General features: G+C 41.6%; 1 protein-coding gene across 1 annotated transcript in view; it reads right to left on the bottom strand.

Annotated features, from left to right (window-relative positions):
* Window positions 1–3,055: 3,055 nt before the first annotated feature.
* The window catches only part of LY86 (lymphocyte antigen 86), a 26,377-nt gene continuing 4,410 nt past the window's right edge, over window positions 3,056–25,022 (bottom strand). Inside the window, exons 2-5 of the mRNA XM_027897365.1 lie at window positions 14,572–14,658; window positions 13,292–13,420; window positions 6,230–6,282; window positions 3,056–3,803 (exon numbers count right to left, since the gene is read on the bottom strand). Of these exons, the coding sequence (XP_027753166.1) occupies window positions 3,708–3,803; window positions 6,230–6,282; window positions 13,292–13,420; window positions 14,572–14,658 (365 nt within the window). The 3' untranslated portion in view covers window positions 3,056–3,707. The remainder of the gene's footprint in view (window positions 3,804–6,229; window positions 6,283–13,291; window positions 13,421–14,571; window positions 14,659–25,022) is intronic.

The following is a 25,022-nucleotide window of genomic DNA, read 5'->3' as shown; positions in this document are numbered from 1 at the left end:
ACAGCCACGTTACAAGGCTGGGTGGGTGAGAGCTAGATTTGTGGGTGGACCTTCACACTGAACTAGGGATGTGCTGGTGTGATGGGAGATCTGCTCCTGTCTGGCAGTCTGGGGCTTTGCCCGGGGAGATACAGCAGTCTCTGTGACTAGACTGTGCATGACTTGGTAGAAACATTGTAGTAGCTGTTTTATCTCAGCTTTTACTGATCAGTGACTGTATTTGTAGCACATTGATCATTGTGTTTGCCTGAGCCCTGTGGGAGCTCCTGGGAGCAGACTCCCATCCCATCTGTCTCACTGAAGCATTTGTCAGTCCTGGGAAGGTTACTGCAGAATAATCCTCTGAAAAGATTGGGATCTATGCTTCAGGTGGATTATTCATCATGGTCCATTGCATGAGAGCTGAGGGTAAAGATAGGTTCATACTTTACCTTCCCAGTGTCCTCTGGGACAAAAACTAGATTTTGTTTGGAATGACACCTTTCAGATGTTTCTGCTCCCCCTACTCCCTTTTCTCATGCTGCAGAACACTATCAAACTAATAAAAAGGAGCCACTCTGGGATTATTTTAGTGCTACACTGGAGAGTGTAGGAGACGGTGTATAAGAAATTTAAATAATGGATCTTTGTGGAAAGAACGTGTTTCAGCATAACAGAAGCAACAGCATAAAGATGCTTCCAATTCAGGCAATCTTGTCAGCAAGGGCTGAGAATCTGGCCCAGAATCTGACCATGGGATGAACTTGTGCCTCATATCCTTCACTTCAAGGAGATTGATGCGGAAATGTGCAGATCTTTGCTTTGGCCAAACTCAGTTGTTTCCTTGCTTAGGCTGAAATTCCGTGTGGGATATTGCTCTCATCTGTGCACAGTGGAGCTATATTCAGACTCTGGTTGTTGCTACAGTGCCCTTACTGAGCTTTTTGAGGCTATTTCAGAAAGATGACTGCAGTAACTGCCAAATGTATTTGAATTCAGGTGTGGTAGTGTGAATACACCACAGACCTTCTGGTCTAACAAGGAATTCATTGGCTGTGCTGGGATCAATGAGGATGAACTCTGTTTTTGTTGCTTGACCATGCACAATGGTGTCCAATTAGAAACAGGAAATCAAGGAGAAAACCAAGGCATTTCTTAGGCAGATGGAGTAAAGCCTTTTTTAATTTAAAGGACAGCTGAAACCTTGAGCTGCCAAGTCCTGAATGATTTCTAGACAAGAAATCTCCCTGGCTCTGTGGTATGGCAAACATACATTCCTCCTGCTATGGAGAAAGCTCCAGTTTAAGTGTTGGAATGCGGGTTTAAGATTTAGTCTTGGATTTTCAGTGTAATTCCTATAGAAAAAGGGCAAGTAATTTTTGTGGTAGGAAGCCAAATGTTGTTTACTAGTGCTGGGAGTGAGGCTCTGCAATGTCTTGGGTGTGAGCTGGGGAGCAAAGGATCAGCGATGGAAGATCTCAAGAGCCAGAAGTTTGATGCTTTAGAGATTAAATTCACACTGGGGGCAGCTGAGATCTGCAGCAGCTTCTGCTGCTGATGCCCTAGGGGAGACTCTGAACCGTGTGGAGGCAAAGGCTGGTTTGTTTGCTGTGGTGGGCCTGGGGGCCACTTCAAGTGTGACTGAGGGTATAAAGAAGCCTGGTGAATTTGGCTAAGAGGATCTTGGCTATTATGGAATAGGTTTCAAGTAGAAATGCTTAAACTAGCACTGTGTCTGTTTTTAATCTGCTGAGTATTTCATCAGATAACAGACCAAGAAGCTTGGTGGCAGGAATTTGGGTTTCAGTCATGCTTTTGTTGTGTGATTGCAGTGGAAGGGAGCTGAGCAAGTGGACTCTTGTGTGAGTGGTGCTGCTGCTGAATGTAGTTTTGTTAGCTTTTCCACGAGGTATGGCTCTTCTGATGTATCACTGGAATCAGAGAAAAAAATGAGCTTGTGTCTGTATTGCGCTACTATTTTACTAGTTATGAAGACCTGAAATGCAGCAATGGTGGTGACTTGGATGAACTGTTTCCAAAACAGCATCAGCACTAAATAGTTGAACCCTGATCTGGGGACTGGTGGATGAAGCTGTGATGAACTCCCTGGTCTTCTTTCTTTTCTAATTTTTTTGTTTGTTTGTTTGGTTGGGTTTTTTTGTTTGGTTGTTTTTTTTCCCCCAAAACCAGGGTGTAAAAGAAATGTCCTGAAAGTGCAATGTGTTAAATGTGGTCTATCCCATCTTGTGGTGCTTGCTGGTTCATGTTCAGCAGTAGTAATCCTCCCTATATGAGTAAGACTCGAAGAGTTGCTCTCCTTTGCTGTGATAGCAGGTGAGAATTTTGCTGGACAGGAAGAAAGCAACAGACTATCCCTTGCTGCTGGCTGTTGGCTGCTCTGCGGTGTTGGTTATCTGTGCAGCAGGGATTCTCTTGCTGCTCAGGAAATCATTCAAGCTGCAGAATGTGGGTGTGTAGGATGGAGCTCATGTGTCATAGCTCCTCTGTGGCCAGATGTGAGCCACAGCTGCCCTAGCTGCACATGCACCTCTCCAAGATGAGGCATGCAGCCCAATTCTAGCTACCCTCCTTCGTAAACTTGTGCTCAGCTCCAGGACCCTCCTGTGTCTCTGATTCCTGCCCATACCTTTCCAAATTAGAACTCAATGCTATTCCCAAACCTTCCCCCACAGGGAAGGATCCAAACCAGTTCTCTATACTCTCCTACCCAAGATCCTAATCCCATGTGCTGCCCTATGCCTATCTAGGTTATCCAGCTACCCATCAGCTACACCAGGTGCAAAGGCTCTTGGAATGAGATGATTTGGGGATATGCTGCTCCTGGAATGTAATTTGTGTTACTTCTCCTGGGGCTTTATGCTCAAAGCTAGGAACAGTTTGTCCTCTGTGAATATAATACATGTGTAAACATGACTGATACTTTATACTTAAAATGTGCTAATTTAACTTGTTCCCCTCAATCTTCCCTCCCTCTTCCACTTTACCACCCCCCATCTCCTCCCCTTAAGCTTTGGAGAGACCCTAGAATCATGATGAAAAATGAGAAAAAACTTTGTTTCAGTATAAATTTATTGAGAAGCAAGAAGAGCAAATAGCTTAGGTAAAGAATGATTCACATATCACTTGAAAGACATTAAAGAACAAAAAATTCCAGGTAGGCTCCAGAAGACTAGAGTGATATGAATCCAGTGACAGGACATGGATCACTGGAAAAAGGGCATGTTCATCCTATATGGATTTGTTCTGTGGTTATAACAAAATCTGTACTAGTGGAATCTCCAGGTAGGCCCTGGAGAAGATTTAAGATGTTGAATGCTGTAACTGCATAATATATGATATATATATATATAAAGTCTTTAGCTTGTGTTAGAAATGGATGCCTCCATAACTTACTGCAAAAAAATGTTTAGGCTCTCGCCTGTTCTGCCTCGTGCTATTTTCATCCTAAGATGAAAACATTGGTATTGGATATTTTCTACTTACAGCTGTATATATTAGAAGAAAAAAGTAGGCTACAGTGTGCATTTGGAGATAAAAGGTACCACTAGAGGATCTAGTAAATTCTTGAAAATAGTGAATTATAAAGAGGAACACCATCAGAATCACCATGTGGGGATTATTTTCTTCAGAATCATTGTAGCATGCAAGCAGCCCACTTGGCTTGAATAGTTTTGGTAGTTTGTAGCTTTCATGTAACTGGTTTGTTGCTAATAATAGTCTAAATAATTTTTCACGGTAAAATCGGCACAAGCGACAGTGACACGATCTTCATTAGTCAGCTTTGCTGAAATAATGTAATCTCCCTGTGTGAGACAAAGGCAAAGCAAGAGATTAACCCATCAGTAGTACATAGCTGCTTCTGTTTCTATTTCCGAGTCCTCTTCCCAGAAATAGAATAACCCTTTTTCCCATGAAGTTCCTCCAAAGCCTTTCCGGTCCAAATGTTTCAGAGATGGTAAAGAACTTGCCCATGTTTTCTGCCAAAATATTCTCATCAGGGATATCAATGCTGACAAGCACAAGTTCAAAATTAAAACAGTGCAAAGGGAACAAAATGTTTTGATGCATAAAAAAATCCCTTCAAATCTGTGCAACTTCTCATGTTTCTTATGAGCAAGCACAATATGGCCTGTGCTGTTCAGTAACTGTAAAGCAAAGAGGTGCTCACTTGTCTGGCACTTCACCTCCTTGGATCTTGTTGTTCAGTGTTATTGATAGGAATTTTTATGAAAGAGCACCTTGGGGGGATGTGTGTGTATAGATGACTCCATATATGATGAATTCCTATATAATAAAACAAGGGGTAGTTTAATTTCAAATTGTATATTTAAAATTACGAATTCGGGCTTTTGGGAGAATTTGTATCGTTACAGTGCAAAAAAACTCTGAACCTTAAAGAAGCCATGGCTATCTTGTTTTGGTCAAAACTGGTCTCTCCAGGCACTTGGAGAAGGAGAAGCATTGTTTATGGGGGTTGACAAGCTTACTTAGCAGATTTGGAGGAAGAAGTGAACTAGATTTCATTCACTCTATATTGCTGGCACTGCAGTAATTATTTCTGGTTTTTTTTCCTGGAGGGTAGAGGGGAGAAAAACCTGGGGTAGGAGAGCTTGGCAGCAGTGGCCTCCTAGCTGTGTACCACAGAAAGCTCTTGCCCTGCTCAGAACCCTTCTGGTTGTGGAATAGAAAGAGGCATGGCTAGAATGAGTCAGGTTTCCTGACATTTGCCTTTTACAATGGGATTCCTAAAGCAATATCTGGCCTGTGTCCCCACAGAGAGGTTCAAGTCAAATGTAACATCCAAATTTAGAGAGAGGCCCAATGGCAACATGCTCATGAGAATACAGCCTTGTTGTAATTGCTGTGTGGACTGTGCAAACGTCCCTCAGGCTGCTCAGATGAGGCCGTTCTTTGCAATGATCAGGAGACAATTGCTGTATGGAATAACTCCTTTTTGCCAGCATGGGAGGAGGGTATTATTTGCCTGATTGATTAATTAAAAGAAAAGGCTTCCTATTCCCTTTCTCACAAGCACATTGACTCTCTAAAAGCTTATAGTTGGATTCATGGGAGTTCATAATAACTAATTTCCATTGTTTATTAGTAATTAGATTTTTTTTTTCTCCTCCAAAATAAATTTTTGGTTGTGGTGAAAAATTGTTATTAAAAAGAGGATTGTGAACAATCTTGGAATTTCTGGTTCCAAATTCAGCTAATTTGCCCAGAACTGGAGTTTTGCTGGTCTGTGTGCATTTTTCTTGGGCTTTTTCTTGATTTAAAGATCTATTCCTCAGTTTTCTAGAGGTTTTACTATGTAAATGTCCTCAGTGTGTTAGTAAAGCTGCTCCTGGAGCAGGATGCTGATTGATGTGAACTCAAGCACTACTGTAAGAGAGACCAAAAGTCGTTGCTCAACGCAGCATCTGAAGGTGTAGGGTTTAGGGAAGCAGGCTGGTTGGGGTGGGATAATAGCCTGCATAAGGGGGCCCAGCTCTCTGTGTAAAAGCCTTGGGAAAATGAAGGTTGTGGTTGCTGCTATCACCAAGGGAAGATTGAGACATATCAAATGGTAGCTGTTATGGAGGCTCTATCCTCCCAGAAACCAGCTGTCCTTGTTATCACCTCTGCAGGTCTTGGCAAGCCTGGTTCTTTGGGACGCGCGTCTTTGTTCTGTGTCCCTATTCTGATCCTGTCTTCTTTTCCTGCACCTGGACCGATCCTGTGATGAGCAGGCCTGAGATCTCATTTTTGGGCCTATGACATGTGTTTTGTGTCTGCTGCTGAAGATCTGAGAGCTCACGTTGTGCCTCTCTGAGTAAACCTAAGGAGTATTTCACTGACCACCTGAGCTCTATGCTTTCGTAGTGGTGACTGTGATCCTTTCTCCACCACATTCTCAACTGTGTGCCTTGATAATCTAGGTGATGCCTTCTTCTCTTCAATCTTGCTATTTTGAGAGTAAGAGAGGGAGCTCTTGGCTGCATGATTTCAGTGCTGGTACAGGAGATCTTCTATACTGAGAAAATCTGTTGGTCTCTGGATAATGGTGATGCTCCTATGCTTTATAATCAAATCCCCTAATTTCATATTGGAAAGAATTAGTCATGTAGAACACTATCAGATCCAGTGTGCTAGCCAGGGGAGCCTGGAATGTGCTGATGTGATTGCTGGTAGTCCTCTGACCACACCTCATCCAGAAAGTTTGGGAGCACAGCTGTGATCAACTTACCTGTGGGATTTCTTTGATTCCCAGTGTGACTGGTCCCTTGTAGTGGAGGCGTTCTGAAAAGCAACAGTGGTGTTGGGTGGTTAGACATGCAGCACATAAAGGAAACAGGCAGCTGATCATAGATGCTTTCTTTGTGTGATAGAATTTCAAAGTGCTCCAGTGACAAGTGTTATGGAACTGCAAAATGCTGTATACACAGTCTTGCAACAGCCCTCCTGAGAGAAATATCAGCGTGTATATATCCCTTGTGGGGAAAGCAAGGCAGAGCCTGGACTCAAGGACCTGCAGCCCCTGCCTGAGTGGAGGAGAGGGTGGGTGTGCCTGTGTCAGCATGCATCCTTCAAATGGGGAAATGAAAGGGGAGGGGGACTGGTAGTCTCGGGTCCTTTAGCATGAACTATTAAACGCCTGCAGATGCAATAGCTGAACTGTACTGTTTTGGTAACTTTTATAAAAACCAGTCTGAGCTGAGTGTTTGAGGAGGACTTCTGACTGCTTGATGAACATGACCTTAAAGTAATAAGAACATGTCTATGTCACTGATGAGGGAGCATTCACCAAGAAGTTACATGAGGTATTAAAATCAACACAAGTTGTGCTGGTGCCTGGAATAGAGCCCAGGAGATCCACCTTCCAATCCTCATCTCCTTAATCGTGTGAGGCATGCTTGCTCTTTGCTGTTGAAGAAAGGGCAACTTTGGCATTAATGGAGAGAATTAGCAAGCTATTTTGCAGTTCCTCCTACTTTTTCATAGCTTACTGGGCCAAACTGTGCAGACTTGACTGAAAATAAAACTTGTAGATGTTTTGGTATTTCAGAATTTCTTGCACAACTTGCCTCACACAAGTCATGGAAAAGTCTTAAGAACTGTTTAAGGATTCTCTTTTGTAGGTGTCATGAAATATTCTTTACTTTGACAGTGAGAGAGGAGTAAGTGTTTCATCATGTTTAGAGGAGTATGTGCTGGCATCTTGATGCTTGTCACTTCTAGAGAGTTTTTGAGTCTAGTCTCACTGTCGGTTTATACTGTTTCTTCTGAAAGGTTGGACAAAAGGTTTGTAACATCCCTATGTTGTATGGTCCATCTCACCATGCATGGACTTGGAAAACATTCCACAGGAGGTCTTCCCACACATGTTATGAAATGTTTGTCTTGTAAAAAAATTTTATGAAAGAATCATGACTGTGAGATAAGCTAGGAAAAGGAGAAACCTCAGATATTACCAGTGTTCTGCACCTTTGCATTAATGAGAAGTTTGCTTAATGCAATGCCCTGATGATTCTGGGAGGTGAAGATGCAAAACAACTCAGTGTTTCCCTGAGAAACCTAGTACCAAAACAGAGAATAGAATAAGTATGTTTTGGCTCATCAATCTCAAACGGATGAACTATGCTAGAGCACCTGTACTGTACTCATTCCTCTCTGCATCCCTGGCCAATTCACTGGACACCAACAATTCTTTTCCTTTGCAAAGAGCAGTCACCATCACTGCTTGCTTCTGTGCACGAAGCAAGAGCCCAGGAGTCTGACACATCTTCATTGCAGAGAGCAGTGACTCAAGAATTTTAAAAATACAGTACAGCCCACTTCTCAGTTCACAACTTTAATAGAGTCTAAATGGGAATTAAAGGCACTGCAGACTGCATGACTTAGGTGATGAGTGACTCCCTTGGGACTTAAGCTGTATGTGTGTCAGTGTGTGCTAAGGCGTATTGTGAGCTGCCCCCTCAGGGTGGTGTGGACCACGCAAGCTCATGCTTTGTGTGTCCTTTCTTTTAGTAGAGAGCTTTGTATGACAACCCTTCTTTCAGATAACTCTCAGCCTAGGAAATCTTGGATAGCAGCAGAGGAGAAAGGAGAGGAAACTCAGCTGCGAACAATCACCCGTCCCCAAAGTCCTTCTCCTCAGGGACATGGAAATTCCTCTTGGATCACATGGCTCATTAGGATCTTACCTAGGCTTCCAGAAAGCCATCCAGAATCTAAAAATACAGATGCAGCACTCGAGCTCTGCAAAGTCTGTATTTTAAAATGAAGTAGGAGTCATCAGGCCATAAATTTGCTTCTGAAATGATGGCAATGCTAATCTCTCATCTAGTGTAGGTAGAAGCTATTTTTCCACACACACTTCACTGTGATAAAGTAGCCAGATGAATGCAGCCTTGGGGCTTTGCCTCAACCCACTCTGCGAAGTTTTCTATGATTGCTCTGATGTGTTGTAGATATGCCTTTGCTCGGTAATCAAAGAAGTCACTCTTATGGGCTGTATTATCTTTTAGGGAACCTTCAGTTATGGAGATAGGTTCTGTGTGTCCAGTTTGAGGTCCATATTTCATCCTTTATGCTTCAGCAGTAGCCTTCTTTCTAACCAGGAGTCTTGCAATGGTTCACAGTTCACAGTTACTAGTCATGTGGAGCTACTGGAGAGAGCCCGGTGAAAAACCACTGATATGATTAAGGGACTGGAACATCTCTCCAGTGAGGAGAGTCTGAGGAAGCTGGGATTGTTCAGCGTAGAGGACAGAAAGATTAGGGGAGAGCACATCAAGATGTACAAATACCTGAAGTGGGGTTGTAAAGAGGATGGAGCCAGGCTCTTTTCAGTAGTGCCTAATGGCAGGGCAAGAGGCAGTGGGCACAAACTGAAACACAGGAGGTTTCTCCTGAACATCAGGAAAGACTTTTTTTACTGTGAGGGTGACTGAGCATTGGCAGAGATTGCCCGAAGTGCATGTGGACCCTCTATTCTTGGATATATTTAAAAACCCTGCCTGGACATGGTCCTGGGCAACTGGCTGTAGATGGCCTTGCTTGAAGTGGGTGCGAACTGGACTAAATTACCTTCAGATGTCTTTTCCAATGTCAGCTACTCTGTGTTTCTGTAACCAGTCCTCTAGGAAACTCCTGTGACCTTCCTTGCTTCAATGGGGAGGGGGAAACTATGCTGCTTTGAAAGTATGTCCTTAGAGGAAAGCAGAGGCAGCTTTTGTTTTCAGCTAGTTGAGACCCGCCAGGAAATACTATGGATTCATAGATGTGCTGAATTTTATCATTCCTATTCACTTTGGACCACGGCAACCTCCTCAGAGCCTCCACTGGCTAAATAAGGCTTGTTTGCAAATTTTGAAAAACCCGTTCTGTGTTCCAGTTGCATGAGAATTTCTACTATAATTCCAGAAGTATAAACATCCTCCAAGGCCTTAAGGAATATATTTATCACAGCATCCTTTATACACATTTTCTCCATATATTCATACATTTTTACATCCCTTAATTGAAAGAGGATGAACACATCTGCTGCAGTAACTGACACAAACACTGAGCAGCTCATTGAAAGAATTCTGTGGTCTTTTTAGAGAAAACCCAAATGTAGTTGCAAAAAATGTACAAACATTGGGAAGAGCATAAATTATGAGTGCATTTTTCCCCTTAAAAAATCCCCTGTTTCTGTATTGTTCTGCTAGTAAGTTACATTAGATGTCAAGCAGGCTGTCAACAGTGATGTATTTTCAGCCCTTTTTCTTAAAGACTTATCTGAAGGTGATTTCTGCAGAGCACCCTAGAAAATATTTATATTATATATAACATATATAATTTGCCACTGATTCAAGATGATGCTATTGTATTTTTTGTAGCAGCTTTTCACTGTTGTTTCTACCAAAAGTAACTTAGTCCTTTGCCAGTAGACAGGTCTTTGGTAGCTTGAATCTGAAGCAGAGCTTTCAAATGTATAAGAGCTTCCTGAGGATTGCTTCAAGTTACCAGTTATCATTTATCATGAAGATGCCTCTCCTTCCTGAAAAAAGCCCTGTAATGAAATTCTCACTCCTCTTTCTCAAATCTTCCTTACACTGAAAATCTGTATACGTTCTCACACTCCTGTACTATATAAAGACCCCGTACATCTGCACCCACCTCTTCCTTTTTCTATGTTCTAAATATTTTTAGAACTTCGATGCTCCATGTTTGAGTTCTTCTAGGACACAATCTTGGACCCGTGCAACTGACACACAGCTTCTGCAGGTTTTATGGATGTAGGAATGATCTGAATAACTGCCAGCTATAGATGTATAGTTGAGTGAGAAAAACATATATAAATATATAGCCAGCTGAGAAGCGTTCACTTTCTTTACTGGGGAGGAAAAAGTGAGATGAAGGGGCTAAGCAAGTTGTCACTGTGCATCAGCACGAAGACCTAGCTTTGTGGTGTAGCTGCTTTCTCAGAAACAGGTACCTAAACTCTCAATGTGATAGCCAGTTTTGTAATTCATGATGTGCTTGCTACTTTTATTCACAAATACTGTTTTAGAAACTTGCCCACTGTAACACCCACAATAATGTAAAGAATGGAGATCTGAAGCAAGGTGGGGGTTTCTCTGTGGTTTGAGAATGTGCACAAGGAATTGTACAAATGCTCTGATGGTGCCTTTGTCAGTTGGGCCTGAAAGAAAACTTGCAGAGGATGCAGCTATCTTTATGTAAGGAAACTTTCTTTAAGCATGAAAGTTGTGGTTGGCACATTGCTAAATATTACCCTGGTAGGTCTTTTACTCTGATTTTAGTGATTTCATTGGGAAATCTGTTGAATTTTATGTAACTGTTTTCTTTGAAGGAAGTGGGGAATAACCATCACTTTCTACTAGAAAAGAGGAAGACCTGAGTTCATGCTATGCCGCAAAGAATTTAGCAGTCTTACTGCTATTGTTTTTAAGTGGACAATGGCCAGCTTCCTTGCAACCTTTGAGCTAAGAACTTCACAACAGGCATACAGCTCAGAGAAAAGGATCTTGGAATCGTATTTAGAAGTCCTAATAAGCAGTGCCAGACATAACCCTTGCTTAACAAAAATAGTGAATACTGTATGATTATGATGAACATGAAACCTCCATGATATTAAGTCCTTCCAGCACAGAGAATATTTCCAGTCATGGCAAAACTGTAGGAGAGCAAATAACAATAAAAACAAACAAGAAGAAAACAACCTCAAACACCTAAGACTTTGCCACATCTGGCTCTTATAAGTCTCTTTTTTCTGTGACTTCTGCTCTGCTCTTCCACACTAGTGAGTGGCTCAACGAAGCCTGTAGCGGGACGATGTTCTATATAATTTTGGGAGAGGGAGGGACAGGCAATTTTTGGTCTCATTGTGAAAGGCAAGCAAATTTTGTGTGAAACTATATTTAAACTCAGGTCACGTCTGGCCAGATGTTGGAAATGTTGCCTGTACAACAGGGAAAAAGGGGCTCTCCATGAAAAGCTTCAGCTAAAAGGGCTATATGCTCCCCCATACCTTTGGTAGGCTGCATGCTTGGCCATTCACATGTTGTCCTTTCTGCATAGGTATTAGGTCATATTTACAGCTCTGCTAATATGGTAAATTATGCCTGAATTTTCCTAAATTGGTCTTTGTCTCAATTCTGTGTCCTAAAACATGGTTTGGAATAAACTGTCAACTAATTAAGAAATACCACATTTTCAGTTTGAACCTCAGTCTGAGAAAGTTCACTTCTTTCCCACTGTGACTTAATTTACTAAATAATAATAGCTACTGAAAGAGAGGGTGTGTATTAAAAAGTTTGTGGCAGAGGTTCTTGCATGAAAGCAGGAATGCTTCTAAATGAAGATACATAGTATTATTTAAGCAACCAACTATGGGTTTATATCATAATGTACTTCAATTAGTAGAAACAATCGCCTGTCAGTTTAAGATTAAGGGACTTGGAAACCCCAGGAGGTTTTGGCTTTGTGGCTTAATGTGTGAATAGCAGTTTGTGTTCAGCTCAGGGCTGACTCTACTTTTCCTTAATGTATTCTCTAAAGGATGTTTAGTACTTCATCAGAATAAGATAGTTTTTCAGTTGGTCTGTGGGTGGGTTTTTTCCACTTGTAATTCAATACAAAATTGAAGAAACGTCTGAATTTAATTTTTTTTTGTCTATCTGGCTTACAGGATTTACATAATTGGTTGCTCATGCAGCATTTCTCTATTATTCTTTATGATAGTTCTGTGCTGTGTGAAATGTCTTAGTCATTTTCTAGAGGCTGTCTAAGCAGTAGTGCTGTGCATGGTCTTTAAACTCACAGCCCTTGCACATGAGTTATTGTAGTGTTATCAGGATGAAGATGCAAGTGGATGGAAGGAAGGCAGAGCTTCTGTAACTAACTAGTGCTCTAACAACTCAAACTTCTCTGTGGCTTTACCTGTTTATTTTTAAATCAGCCTAAAGAGATGATCATGATGTAAGAGGGATTTAAAAATAACTGTTTAAGATATGTGCATATTAAAGTCCAGAAGCATGACCATAGCTCTTCCAGACATAGCATGGCTAACCTGGCACTACCTACTCCGTGTTGTGGCAGAAGGGACCTTGAGGTGCCTAGGCTCACCTGGGAGCAAAGATGCCTGCTTTCTTATGGCAGCTAATACTGCTGCAAACCAACCAGTGCAAGTGTTCACCAGTTGGCAGTACAACTGGCAGGAACTGATTTCATGTGATTGCTACACAGGCACATGTTGAGCAGAAACAAGTTGCAAACCATAGATGGTATCAAATAGTATCTTGGTCCAAATATCCTTATTCAAGCATAATTCCTCTTAAAGTGAGCTGAAAATAGCCTTTGAGGACAGGAAGTGTTACTTGCTTAATAGTGAAGAACATGTTCAGAACGGTTGTTTGTTTGTTCGGCCTTTTCTTTTACAGAACTAGCCTTTATTTTTGCCGTACTTCTTGCTCACATGACAATCACATGCCCATAAATAGGGATTATGAACCTCTCTGCTGTTGGATAGGTTCACATAACCACAGCTATTTTTTATGGACTTGAAATCCCATGTGTGTGCAATTTTCTGTGATTAAAAGAAAAGCAAAAAAACAGGTTAGGGGGGAAAGCAGGCTCTTAAATTAAAACATCTCTGTCCTACTGTGTTTCTGTCATCCATTAACATGCTGTTGAAGTAAACAGAACATTACGATGTATTGGTGTGTTCAACAGCACAGCGGGTGCATCCTGCTTGGAGTATTCAGCAGCCATCAAACACTTAGAGTGCTACCTAAATTACCTCCTTTCTTCATTCCACAGAAGATAAGCTTAGAATGACCCGGTGCACAAAGTGTCTCTGAGTAGGTTAAGACCGTCTTCCCATTTATGATCAGGCTAAGCTTGACATACAGTTCCTTGATGTCGTGTCCTACACACAAAGCAGAAAGAGAGACCAGAGAAAGTGCAAGGGTAAACAGGTGTGTTACTTTATTTTAAAAAAAGATTACATTTTTTCCCACTGCTGTTTGAGCTATTAAATGTTTCCTCCTCACTGAGAACTCCTAATACCTAGAAATGCATGCTTAAGCAACAGGTCTCTAAGCCCTTCAAGATATATGACAAAGGACATAATAGCATATATCTTTATTGTACTTGGATTTGTGGGAAAAATATTTACAAATGCCTGTAATGCAATTTTTGCAGGCTCATTTAACTTTGCAGCCACATAAAAACTCATGCTTCCTTGGCAAGTGGGTAACATTCTCACAAAAGGGAGACCTTTTGCGTACAAGGAAGCGTTCCCAAGTGTTAAAAGACACTTGGCACACAAATTTATTTTCAGCATCAGGAATGTGCAGAAGCACTTTCTTATTTATGCTCTGGCAGTAGAGGTTCTAGGTGAGCTTGGGGCCAACAGGTTTGCAAGAAGGTGGCTTTTCTATGCAAGGATCACAAAGCAAGCTATGACTAATGTTAACTTGTGCACCCAGTTTTGACCTTCTACTGCTGATCAGTCAGGTGCTGAAGGGTATAATTTCAGCTTCTGCAGGTGGTAAACTGATGGCATGACTGTTGCCTCAGGCTAGTACTTCCCCAGCATGTTTCTCTGTATGCTCAGGAGGGGTAGAGGGCTGTCCCCACCTTGCTCTGTGGAAGTCCATTCAGTCTCCTACCAGCAAGGGTCACAGCCTCGGCAATCTGGTGAGCGCTGCTGGTGCTGACAGAAGAGTGTAGGTGCTGTAGCTCTCTCATTCAACAAGACTTTCCCTAGAAGTCTTAGCTATGAAAATAAGCTCTAGAGCAGCACCTCCCCATCTTGGCTATCCATGTGTATAAATGAAGGGTAGGAGAGGAATAGGAGTTGGGGGCTGATGTGACCTGCTTAGAGTGACATACATAGTCTGAGGCTGAGCTGATAACAGAACTGACATTTCTGTAGCCCTGCACAGGTTCTGAAATTTCCAAGAAATTAAGCTCATTCATATTTTATGAGAGGTTTTCACTCTGGCTTACTTCTTAATACCAGCACTCACACATGAATTACCTATTAATGGTGTGAGAAGATAGCAATTCACTTACCTAGGACCATTGAAGCTTTGATGTTAAAGGTGTGGGTTGCGACATCAGAACACTTGTCAATGCTGAGAACAAAATCTTGCTGGGGATCTGTTTGAAGACACAAAGCAGTGGGTAACAAGTTTTATCTTTAATGAAATGTAATGACTCTATGGGAGAAAGCAATAGAAGTGTTATAAAAAACAAATTCCTTAAAAATTCTCCAAGAAATGCTCAAAGCTCCCATACCCTGTGTTCAATAGCTACTTAGCTACTTCTGTCCTTCCTGCCACTTCAATCTGAAGCACACTCAGGTGAGACTGAAACCTACTGTGTAGGAACATGAGCCAAGTTCAAAGAAAGCAAGTTCCCCTCAGTAGTGGGTAGTGAATACTGATTCAATAATGAATTCTCAGTATAGCTGCTCTTCCCAGACACTGTACACTATCATTCCTTCCCCAGTACTGATGGGCAATTGGTTATGAAGGTGTTTTTTAATTAATTTGTATCACAAGATGGCTTGGTGATGCTAATTAGGAAACTGAATCCTGAAGCGGAATGGAAGGTCCAAAATTGAAAATAAAATTGTGTAACTGATATACTGCAGTACTTTATGCTGGGTCCACCATCCCATGATATTTCTAACCCAGGAAATATTTTATATTTCTCCTTTTCTGGGAGACTTTAGCAGAGCTGGGGTTAAAGGGAGCCCTTTGACTGATGATTGTCATGAATGTGGTTCTTTCCAGTTCCTAAAGTATTTCTTCTTCTGCATCAAGCTCTAAAACTCTTGTATAAACATAATTGTTTTCCCACCACTTCCACCTTCTTCCTTGCTGGCCTCCAAGAGACTTCATGCTGTGCCTGAAGGCTTGTCGTCATGTCACTCTCTGGTGACAGGCAGCAGCAACAACTGAGAGCTCAGCTGCCACAACCAACAGAATGTGCAAGTGTTTTCCAAAACTGTGGTTGGAGGTGAAAGATTTGGCCAGTTTGGAAACATATCTTGAGCCTCAAGGCTTGCTTTAGGCATAGTTTTGTCCCTCAACATGGCTTTCCAGCCAGCCTGTGCATCCAACTTCCTTCTCTGTGGAAAAAAGTGAAGCAACCGTGACATGTGCAGAAGCAGCCACAGGCTTCTTGGTTTACATAGAGCTGGGTAGTGACAAATATAGACTTGGGAACTGAGTTCTGTTTTATAAGTTATTGTTGCTTGAGCTAGTCTTCTTGCTGAATTGAAAATAACATGTTGGGAGAATTCCTTTGATGCTGTGGTGAAACTTGAGTCACGAGTGTCCTCTGTGAGACTGAGCTAGCATCCCCATAGCTTAGCTCTGTTTTTGCAGCAATGCCCCACAGCTGCAGCGGCTGGCAGCAAGCAAGTCTGTGTGACCGAAACTTGATTGCTTAGAGGGGATCATGAAATGAATGAAAGTGTTGGGAGGACCTGGGGGGCTCTAACTAAGCCAGGTTCTGTGACCCCGCAGATCATCAGTGTGGTCTAAAAGGAGTAACCAAGCCCTAAGTTCTGGTAAATTAAAATAACAGTTTAAAAGAGAGACATAAAAGGCACTTGTATTTCAAACAGTTTTTTGTGTCTCTGTGCTGGATTTTGTCCTCCATACCACTAAAGCAGTCTCTGCAGTTGCATAATCTGCTTGGGACAAATAGTTAGTGCCTGGAGTTGTTTATCAAGTGAGACCCAAGTCAGAGGATTGTCTTTCCTCCCTTTCCATGCTCCTGTTAATTCTCACTTTGGGTTTTTTCAGCTTCAGAGACTGTTGGAATCGGTTAGAACAGTTTCCTGCTCCAGCCAGAAAGTATGTCAAACTTCTCTTTTCTCCAGGACCGTTGCTCCTGCTTCCCCTCTGGTTTTTACCATCTCTCAGGGCTTGGTTTCCGCTTTCCTCTGGAGTTCTGCAAGAGCCCCTCTCATTTATGTTTTGTGTGTGTACTGTGATGATAAGGTTCAGGAAGCAGCTGCTCAGATTCAGAGCAACTCGAGTATTGAGACCTACAAATAGTGTTGGTAATCAAATTACTAAAATTGTTAGTTCCATAATTTCCAGAAGAAGTTATAGTCAAACATGTCACTGCAGCTTATACGATGCTCTTCTTTTTTCAAAGTGAATAGGCTGTGTTTCAATTAACAAATTACATCATGGTGTTAGGGCTAGAAATTGAATTTTTAATTCAAAATTTCTCATCAATAACTGGGTAGAAAGGGGATGTTCATGAAATCAAGCTTCTCTGGAAAGCATGGACTTCTTACAATGACCCTGACCTCAGGGTTGTTTTAATTTGGGTGTCTTATGTCTGTTTTATTTTTATGGGTTTAGCTCCTTTAACAGATGACATATTTCATGGTGTGTTGTAGCCATGGATGTTTTTTACCGCACTGCTAGTGTTGCAGCATAGGGCCCTAATATCAGAGAAGTATTGTCTCATCCCCAGAGAGGAAGAGAGTGTAGAATCTCTCACATGAGAAATTCCAGAAAAATTTGTGAATTAGAGCACTTGGATTTTGTGTTGTTACTCTGTTGCTGAGAAATGTTACATTTTCCCCTGTCAAAAGAAACCCAATTAATTTTCTGGCCATCTCACTGTGGAAATTCATGCTAAGACTTTGCAATCTAACATCTTAGGTGCTGTGGTGTACTGAGGTGGGGGCCTCCTGCTGAAATCAATTGAAAGAATGGCTGTGTTGCTAAAGCTCGGTGCCAGGGCATCTGTATTCCAAAACACGTAGGCAGAGAGGTTGCTGCTAAAAAGGAAATTAATGAAAATAGTGGGTTTCAGCCATTTGATCATTGAAGATGTCCGTAAATTCAGCTGTGCATTATGCACTTAGGGAGTGTGCCATACCCCTCTTTGTTTAAATGGTGAGGAGTCCCTCCTGTGGCAAAGGCAACTCGAGGCAATTGCCATTTTCATGTTTCATCTCAGATGCACAACTGTGAGTCACTGTGAGTCTCTTATGGAGGTTTAATACTTATTCTTCTGTGTTTGTCTCAATCTGAAGTGAGCTGGTTAGACTGAAAAAAATACATGTTATGTCTTTCACATGTTCAGAGCAATAACATTTACTGTTAAATCTCTAAAATATGTGGGGCTGCCCTTCAGCCTTCCCCTTCCCTGCAACATTTCATGGTGCACAGTACTGTATGTTCCCAGACTTCCCTCCACCCACTCCCTTCAATCTGCTCCCTCTTCCATAATTAAAGCTAGAAATTCTTCAACTGGTTGCGGAGTTTTGCTTTTCCCGTTCAGCTTTGATATATTACCAACACTTAAAACATTGTTGGAAATTTTGCAAACACATTGAGGTTTATCAGTGAAAATCTGCTTACTGATGGGAAAAAGGGCATTCTTTGTGTATCTAGTGTGAAGGACTCATGCTGCAACGTATTTACAGCTAACAGTAAGGTGCCTGGGAGCAGCATTTGGATTCAAGTTTCTGTCTATGTGGTTCTAAATCTTTCATGCAACCTCTCTGAGAAAGGGACAAGTCTTTGACTTTTGTTAACAATCAATGCACTCTAAGATCTCTCAGATGTGTTGTTTGATGCTGTGACTGATGCTGAGCTGTACTGAATGTACAGCTCTTGCTGAAGACTGGCTTCTATAGTACTGTCCTGCTCTGTGAGAGATAAGTTTGGGATGTACCTAGCATCTTGCCACTGATTATTAGTGTTAGTATTAGTGATTAGTATTAGTGGTGCATCCCACCTCCCATTTCACCATACCTGGTGGTACCCTCGTGGAGATTTGTTGCTGTATTGACTTGAGATGTGGATTTCCTTGCATACCACCTGCACTGGCAGCACAGTGCAAGATTTCAGCCTCTTTCAAGGTGCTCACACTGATGGATTTGCCTGGGTTTTTCTTAGAAGACTGAGCAGGTGTGTGTAGCACAGCCTAGAGGCCCAGATGAGTTCCGGAACTTTTCTTCCTGGAGTTTTTTTCCCCTGCCTTTTTTCTTGGCAAGAAGGTTCATAGGTGAATTATCTCAGACACATTTACAGTGATGTAACTCCAGTGATGGGGACAACAGATGGAAACTCACTTTCATGCCCCAGTTATTGCAGCTGTGGGGCCAGCAGCTCGTGCTGCCGCTGAACATGGGTGTGCACAAAGCCACAGGGCTGTGAGCTGGAACTGCCCTTATAGCCTCCTGTGCTCTGGGAGGTGATCTCCAGAGCACAGAATGAAGCAGACAGCTGGAAATGATAATGTGCTAACCCACTGTGGCTATGTCACTCTGAGCCTGAGCTCCTAGATGACTAACTGAGAATTACAGAAACTGTGTGCCCAGATGGGAAGCACCTGTTATAGGAATTTTGCTGGGCTAGTGTACAACAGCCTCTTTCTTTTATTCTTCTCCCTTCTCCCCCCATTTTGTTAACTATCCTCTACTGGCTTCACTCTCATCTGAATCTGCTCTAAAATCACCTTGTTTCCATATGAGCATGAAAATCAGTGGTAAGACTGAATAGCAGCAGCAAGGAGATGAGCTGTGCTTGTGAGAGTCCACATCTGTAAGCCCTGGAGTGGTGGAAAGACTCTCTAAATGGGTAAGCTTTGAGTGTTTCAAAATAACACTTGTAGGAGCAGATAAGCCACAGAATTGAATGATATTAAATAGCTGCACTTGGCTAGGGTCGAATAAGGACAGACTGGTGCTAGAGGAGCTAGAAATTAGCACAAGGAAGAAATGTATTTAGCAATTACCCAACACTCCTCACCTTCAAAGCTGTTAATAAAATTAAATCATTAGTCTTTACAGCATTCAAGGTGATGAAAGGAGAGGGAAAAAATGAGGAACTGTTTGGGATTTCAGACTTTATGTATTAGTTCAACAATTTCCCTTTAATGTCTATTTAAATAAATTAACCTGAATGCTCAAGGTTATATTTGACACTGGAATCTACTTATAAGGAACTGAGGAAGAAGCATCAGGTGAATTAGCAGCTCTCCGATTATGCATCTAGATTTCCCTGAGCACCTTCAATTTAATGAACTTCCCTTTGGGCCTGCCTTCACTGTGTGCCACTGCCATTTTCAGGTGTGTCTGGGAGGGGCAGAGTGACCCTTTGTTCAGAGGAGAGCAGAGTGAATTGTAGGACTTGTGTTGTCTGTGTCTGCCTTATTAGGAGAATGCTTCGTTCCAAGACGCTTTAGCCATGAGCAGCTCCAGGCTTTTGCCTAGTTCAAACAGGCATTCTGGCCTCCTTTGCAGAAGTCACTGTATGTTTTATCACCTGAATTTTTCTGGCTAAGCAAGCCTAGGAAAAGAAATAGGGAAGATGAAAGTTTGCATATCCTCTATGTCCCAGGATTACAAACTGTGTGAGTTCCCCTTTGCAAACAGCGGTATCAACTTGTGGTCTGCTTAAACCCAAAGATCTTGGAGATGACTAATGGAGTGAATGCTTCCTTTCTGATAAAACTTACATGGCTGCAGGGAGAAGCCTAAAGATTTGGTTTCAGTATAATCTATAGGCTAAAAAAGCCCAGAGAACTAGCAAAAGAAACTTAAAATATGTCTTAAAAAATAAGTGTTTATGCAAGTTAAGTAATTCCGCTCCTCTCTCAAGAATACTGAACACTGGTAATGCAAAGAGCAATTATATATTACTTGGCTAGATTAAGGCACAGGCACTACTGGTTGGTGTTTATGGCCTTAGTTTTGTAGCCAGGTGATTCTAGTGTCTTAGAAAATTAGTTTAAATAAAGGACCAAGACTTTGTCTCTTGCTGTTTCAAATCAAACTCATTGCTAAGTATATGATGTCCAAATATGCAAATATTCAGAAACAGTAACTCAGAAGGCTTCTCCAAACGTCAAGTGGGGAAGAGATTTGCTGGTACCAGACTGATGTGATGAGTTGGAGAGAAGCCCCTGCAATGACAGCAGGTGTGAGGGGCTCTCTGCAGCTGGAGGGCTATGTTTGGGGATGGGGCTGCCCCTAGCACGCTTAAAGCAGCATTGCCAAAGACATGCCCCTAGACTCCCTGTTTTTCCTGCCTGCTTTCTTTGAGAGCAGCCTTATTAAAGATGCTTGCCAATGCTCAAGGGGAGGACCAGTGTCTGAAAGTTCATGTAGTCTTTCCTTGCTTTTGCCAGAGGTGGTTTTTGGAAAGGGGGATTTCTGTGCTTTGTGTGGTATAACAAAGCTTTAACCAAGCCTGTTTAAGAGGACAAAACTGAAAGATGCTGGCTTTGAGAGATAGCACATACATATCTGTATTTGATAATCCTGATTTGTCCTAGTTAGCTTCAGAGAGAAAGGCAGACAGGGTAGGCTTCAGCTACAGCAGTGTAACAAGAAAATACTGCATTAATTTGGGCCCAGCAGGGAATGTATTAGAGAGAGAAAGTCTTTGTTCTTTTGTTGGTAAGAAAACACCATGCACTGCACGAATAAGATGCATACAGTAACTGCCTGTATTCCTAATCAGATGCCTCCTCCCTCCTCATATGTTTTTTTTTAATCATTTTTTTATATTGCCCTACTTGAGCTGAAGTTTCTCTGGACATCAGTGCTTGCCAATATGACTAGAGATTCACAGCAGAGTTTCAGGCTTGTGTCAGAAATAGAACCAAACATTACTAGAAACTGTCCTGCTGTTAGACACATGCCATGCTCTGGGATAGCAGGGTATATTGCTGATTATACAGAACAGTAATCAGCAGCATATAAATGGGCTAAATGTTCCCATTTTCCCAGGATAGGTTGAAATCTGCCACAGGAGCATGGCAGTAAGCTGTAGCTGAAACGGCACGCTCCCTCTGCTGAGGAAACTAGCTGGGTTCCCACCTGCCTGATCACTGCTGGATCATTTGACAGGAGCCATCCATCTCCAGGTGAAGAGGAAACTGAAGCACTGAATTAATTTGTGGTAGTTTTCAAGATGCTAGCTTTTGGTAACTGGAAGCTCTCATGAGTCTGAAAGCAGCATCTGTAACAGATCAAAGGTTTTGGATCGGCACGTGATTGTATAGGGCATTTGGACATCTTGTCCCCAGTGGCCACTGTTTCTCCCTAGATTTATGTTGCCATAGGCCCACTAAATTTGGTACAATGACACCAATACACAATAATGCTGAAGCAGTTTTTTGCATTTTTGAGGTCTGTTATTTTTATTCAGATTATTTTGGATATTTTTGCTCTGATGAATGTTTAATTGCTGTAAGAACATGATCTCCTGACAATTTTCTTTGCTAAACTGTAAGCATAGTAGGGGACAGAGAGGTTTTGAGGCTCTGCTGGTAGCTCTAAGTGAGATGATGTGGCAGTGTTAAGAAACTGCAGTGCCTCATAGGCTTACAGAGAAAGATTTACACTGAAACACTTATCATCAGCTCTGGTTTGTTCTTGCTCCTGACTTTGTGCGGTGAATATGCCTCTTGACAATTTTTGCTTTGTGTGATATAGGAGCTAATCTCAAATTTTTATCAGACTGTTAAAATAGCTGTGACTAACCTGTTTAGTATGTTAGAGTGCTCCCTCCATAGAGACTCAAATTCAGTATCCATAAGGAAATGGCAGTGCTGCCTTGCCCACACTACTTCTTGACTGTAATGCAATGTACTACTTTTTAGGTGTGTCTCTCCTATTTTTTTCCAAAGGGGAGAACACATTTTCCTATAGCTTGCCTTGTGACCTGCTACCCCTCCTGTTTATGACTACTTTAGTGATTCGGTGGCTACAACAACCGAAGACACGTCAAAAGACAATGGATGGAAAACATGCCAGCCAGTTTGGATTTATCAGCTAGAGATAAGCAGGAGAGGGTGTCACACATAAACAACTCCCTTTTGCATTCCTTGATGCTGGACCTTAATTGATTTGGTTAAGAATTTGGCACTGTAAGAAAACCACTGAGAACTAAATTAGATGGGAAAATTTAAAGCCTGGTGGGAAAGGTTCAGCTGAGGTTAATTCTCTCCACTACTAGTCTCACTGAAAGCATTAATATTGATTTTACTAAATGGTTTAAAGTCTAGATGCTGAATCTAATGTTTTTGCTGGAGTACCTTGGAGGTATGAAATTGTCTCCTGCTCCTTTATGCCATTTACATTTTAAAACTTACTAAGTACTTTCCTCTCTCTGAAAGATGGGGTAAAATAATATTCAGAACCACCTCAAGAGTTCACATAGAAAAGAAAGTTTAAATCCTCTCTAATGAAGTGGAGAATGAAATAGATGAGGCAGGTTTAATTCATGAAGGGACCAAAATCTTAAAAGAAAATTCGCATGTGCACTCATAACTATGGTACCTTGATTCTGTTGATAGCTTCAGTTTGTTAGGATCTGGTGCCAGAAATATGCATGTCAACCTCTGGTCTTCCCCTTGGAAAAAGTAAGTTATACCAGATGAGTACAGCAGCAAAGCTACGACGTTAAGATGGCTTGGGCAGAGTAAACAAACTAAAAAATTGTTTTCGAGTGAAATTCTTAAGTTCTTTGATTGTTTGCCCATCAGCAATCTATGCAACAAAAGATCAGAGGGGAGTTGGTGCTGTGTGGCTTTAAATAATTTAGAAGCAGAAGCAATTGCTGGAGACAGTTTGAGGGAAATAAATAAATAAGTCCAAGAGAAGCATCTGGCTCAATCTGCCTGCCAAAAACCCAAAGAATAATGGAAAAGAACCCCTTTTATGAAGTGTCTAGAAGACTCTTTGCCCTAAGGAGGCATACGGTGAGAATTTTTTTGCAGACTTTTCTTTGCCATCCAAAGCTATCAGATTACTTACATCCTTTAACTAAAGGACATAAGTGTGTGGTTAGGGAGGAAAAAGGACTAGTTAAAGTGGCTGACACAGAGAACGGAAAGTGATGTGCTGTAAATTTAGTGCTGCAATGATGAAAATTTAGCATTTCACCGAGATCCAAATCCAAGCTCACAAATTTAAAGAAAAGCCATACAAATGAGAGTTTCTCTAACTGCAAATGCAACCCAGTGCAAGCGTGTACTGAAGTGGGCAGTGCTGCTCTCTCCTACTGGACCACTGCAGGGCAGGAAAAGGGTTTATAAAAATAATTCCACTCGAACTGTGACATAGAACTATGCAGATATGGAGCTCATTTGACAGAAGTTCAGTCAGACTTTTCTCTGTTTCTGAAGAGGCATTGTCACTAAAAACAATTCTTTGGATGACCAGAGTCTTTGTCTAGCAGAAGACGTTAATTAAAGTAAATGGTTAACCCTATCAGGAAATATGTTTTATTATTTTTAATCTGTAGGTATACAAATATAAAACTTGTAAAGGGTGCAGCCAGTTTCATATTTAGGTTCTGGAGGTTGAAATGAATACTGATTGATTGCTCCTTCTCCTGAAACTTCAGCTACTGGCCATTAACCACGCTTCAGATGAAATAACAAAATAAAAGTAAGCAAAATCACAATGGGAAAATGTGTTTGTCTATGATATTTAAAAATCCTATGTGGTCTAAACAGTGTTTTGTAGAGCATTGGGAATATTTCTGAAGATATCATCTTCAAATACCAGTACTTTTACCAGAAATTCCCTCTTATTTACTCCCATGCACAGAAAACAAAGCCCTTAATGGTCCATGGTGTCCAGACCCTGTCTAAGAACCTTATACTTTATCAGTTTCCTTTGCTCCACTGTCAAGAAATCTACATGGCACTGAGTGGCTCTGAAATCTCCTGGGTCTTAATCTAAACACAATGATTTTAATAATCACAGAGCATAGTGTGGGGGTTGCTGGTTGAAACAAAAACTGACATTCCAAAACATTAATTTATTGATATATGCCCAACTAACATTTCATGAAAGAGCCGTAAAAATAGTTGGAAAATGGTTTTCTTGTGTCTGCAGGAGGAATCACCTGCTTCCCCTGTGAAGGGGATCCCATTTGAATACCATGTAGTGGGAATGTTTTCATGGCTAATTAAGACAATTCAGCTTACATGAGTGATCTAGAAGCAGGTGCTCGTAGACGTGTTGAGGAGTTGTGTTTTGTAATCTCTGACTGCATTGCACTTTGTACTTCCAAGTGGGTGCCTATTACTCAACACCGGAATCTGCTTGGGGCACTTTGTTGCCATTGCCTACCTGCCCCTCCCTTCCCAGACAATTGCCTTTTAAAATGTAGCTGGGAATATCAAAGGCATTATTACGGTAAAAATCACTGTGAAATTAAGAACGATAGGAATTGGTCATTTGTGTAGCAGGTCCTTTTCATGTCTGTGCATAGACTTGCCAATTAAGGTTCTCTTTTCTGAGTCGGAGAGGTTAAACTGTGCTGCTTTTATCTCGGGATCTCTGCCCAGGTTTCTAAAGTGATTTGTGGTCATTTGAGATCTTCCTTCATTTTTGTCACTTGTTCCTGGGAGGAAGAGTGGCCCTGATAGGAAATGTCTTGCTATTTAAAGACTGTCTCGGTGTTATGTCTCCTGCGGTTATACAGAGGAGGCAGCACACTGTCTATTTACTTTACTTT

This window comes from Empidonax traillii, unplaced genomic scaffold (genome assembly GCF_003031625.1).
Source record: "Empidonax traillii isolate 1590-97213 ecotype Southwest subspecies unplaced genomic scaffold, ASM303162v1 scaffold537:size946161, whole genome shotgun sequence".
In the NCBI taxonomy this organism is placed as follows: Eukaryota; Metazoa; Chordata; class Aves; order Passeriformes; family Tyrannidae; genus Empidonax; species Empidonax traillii.
The sequence above is the reverse complement of the archived record's forward strand: the minus strand, read 5'-3'. Positions and strand labels throughout refer to the sequence as shown.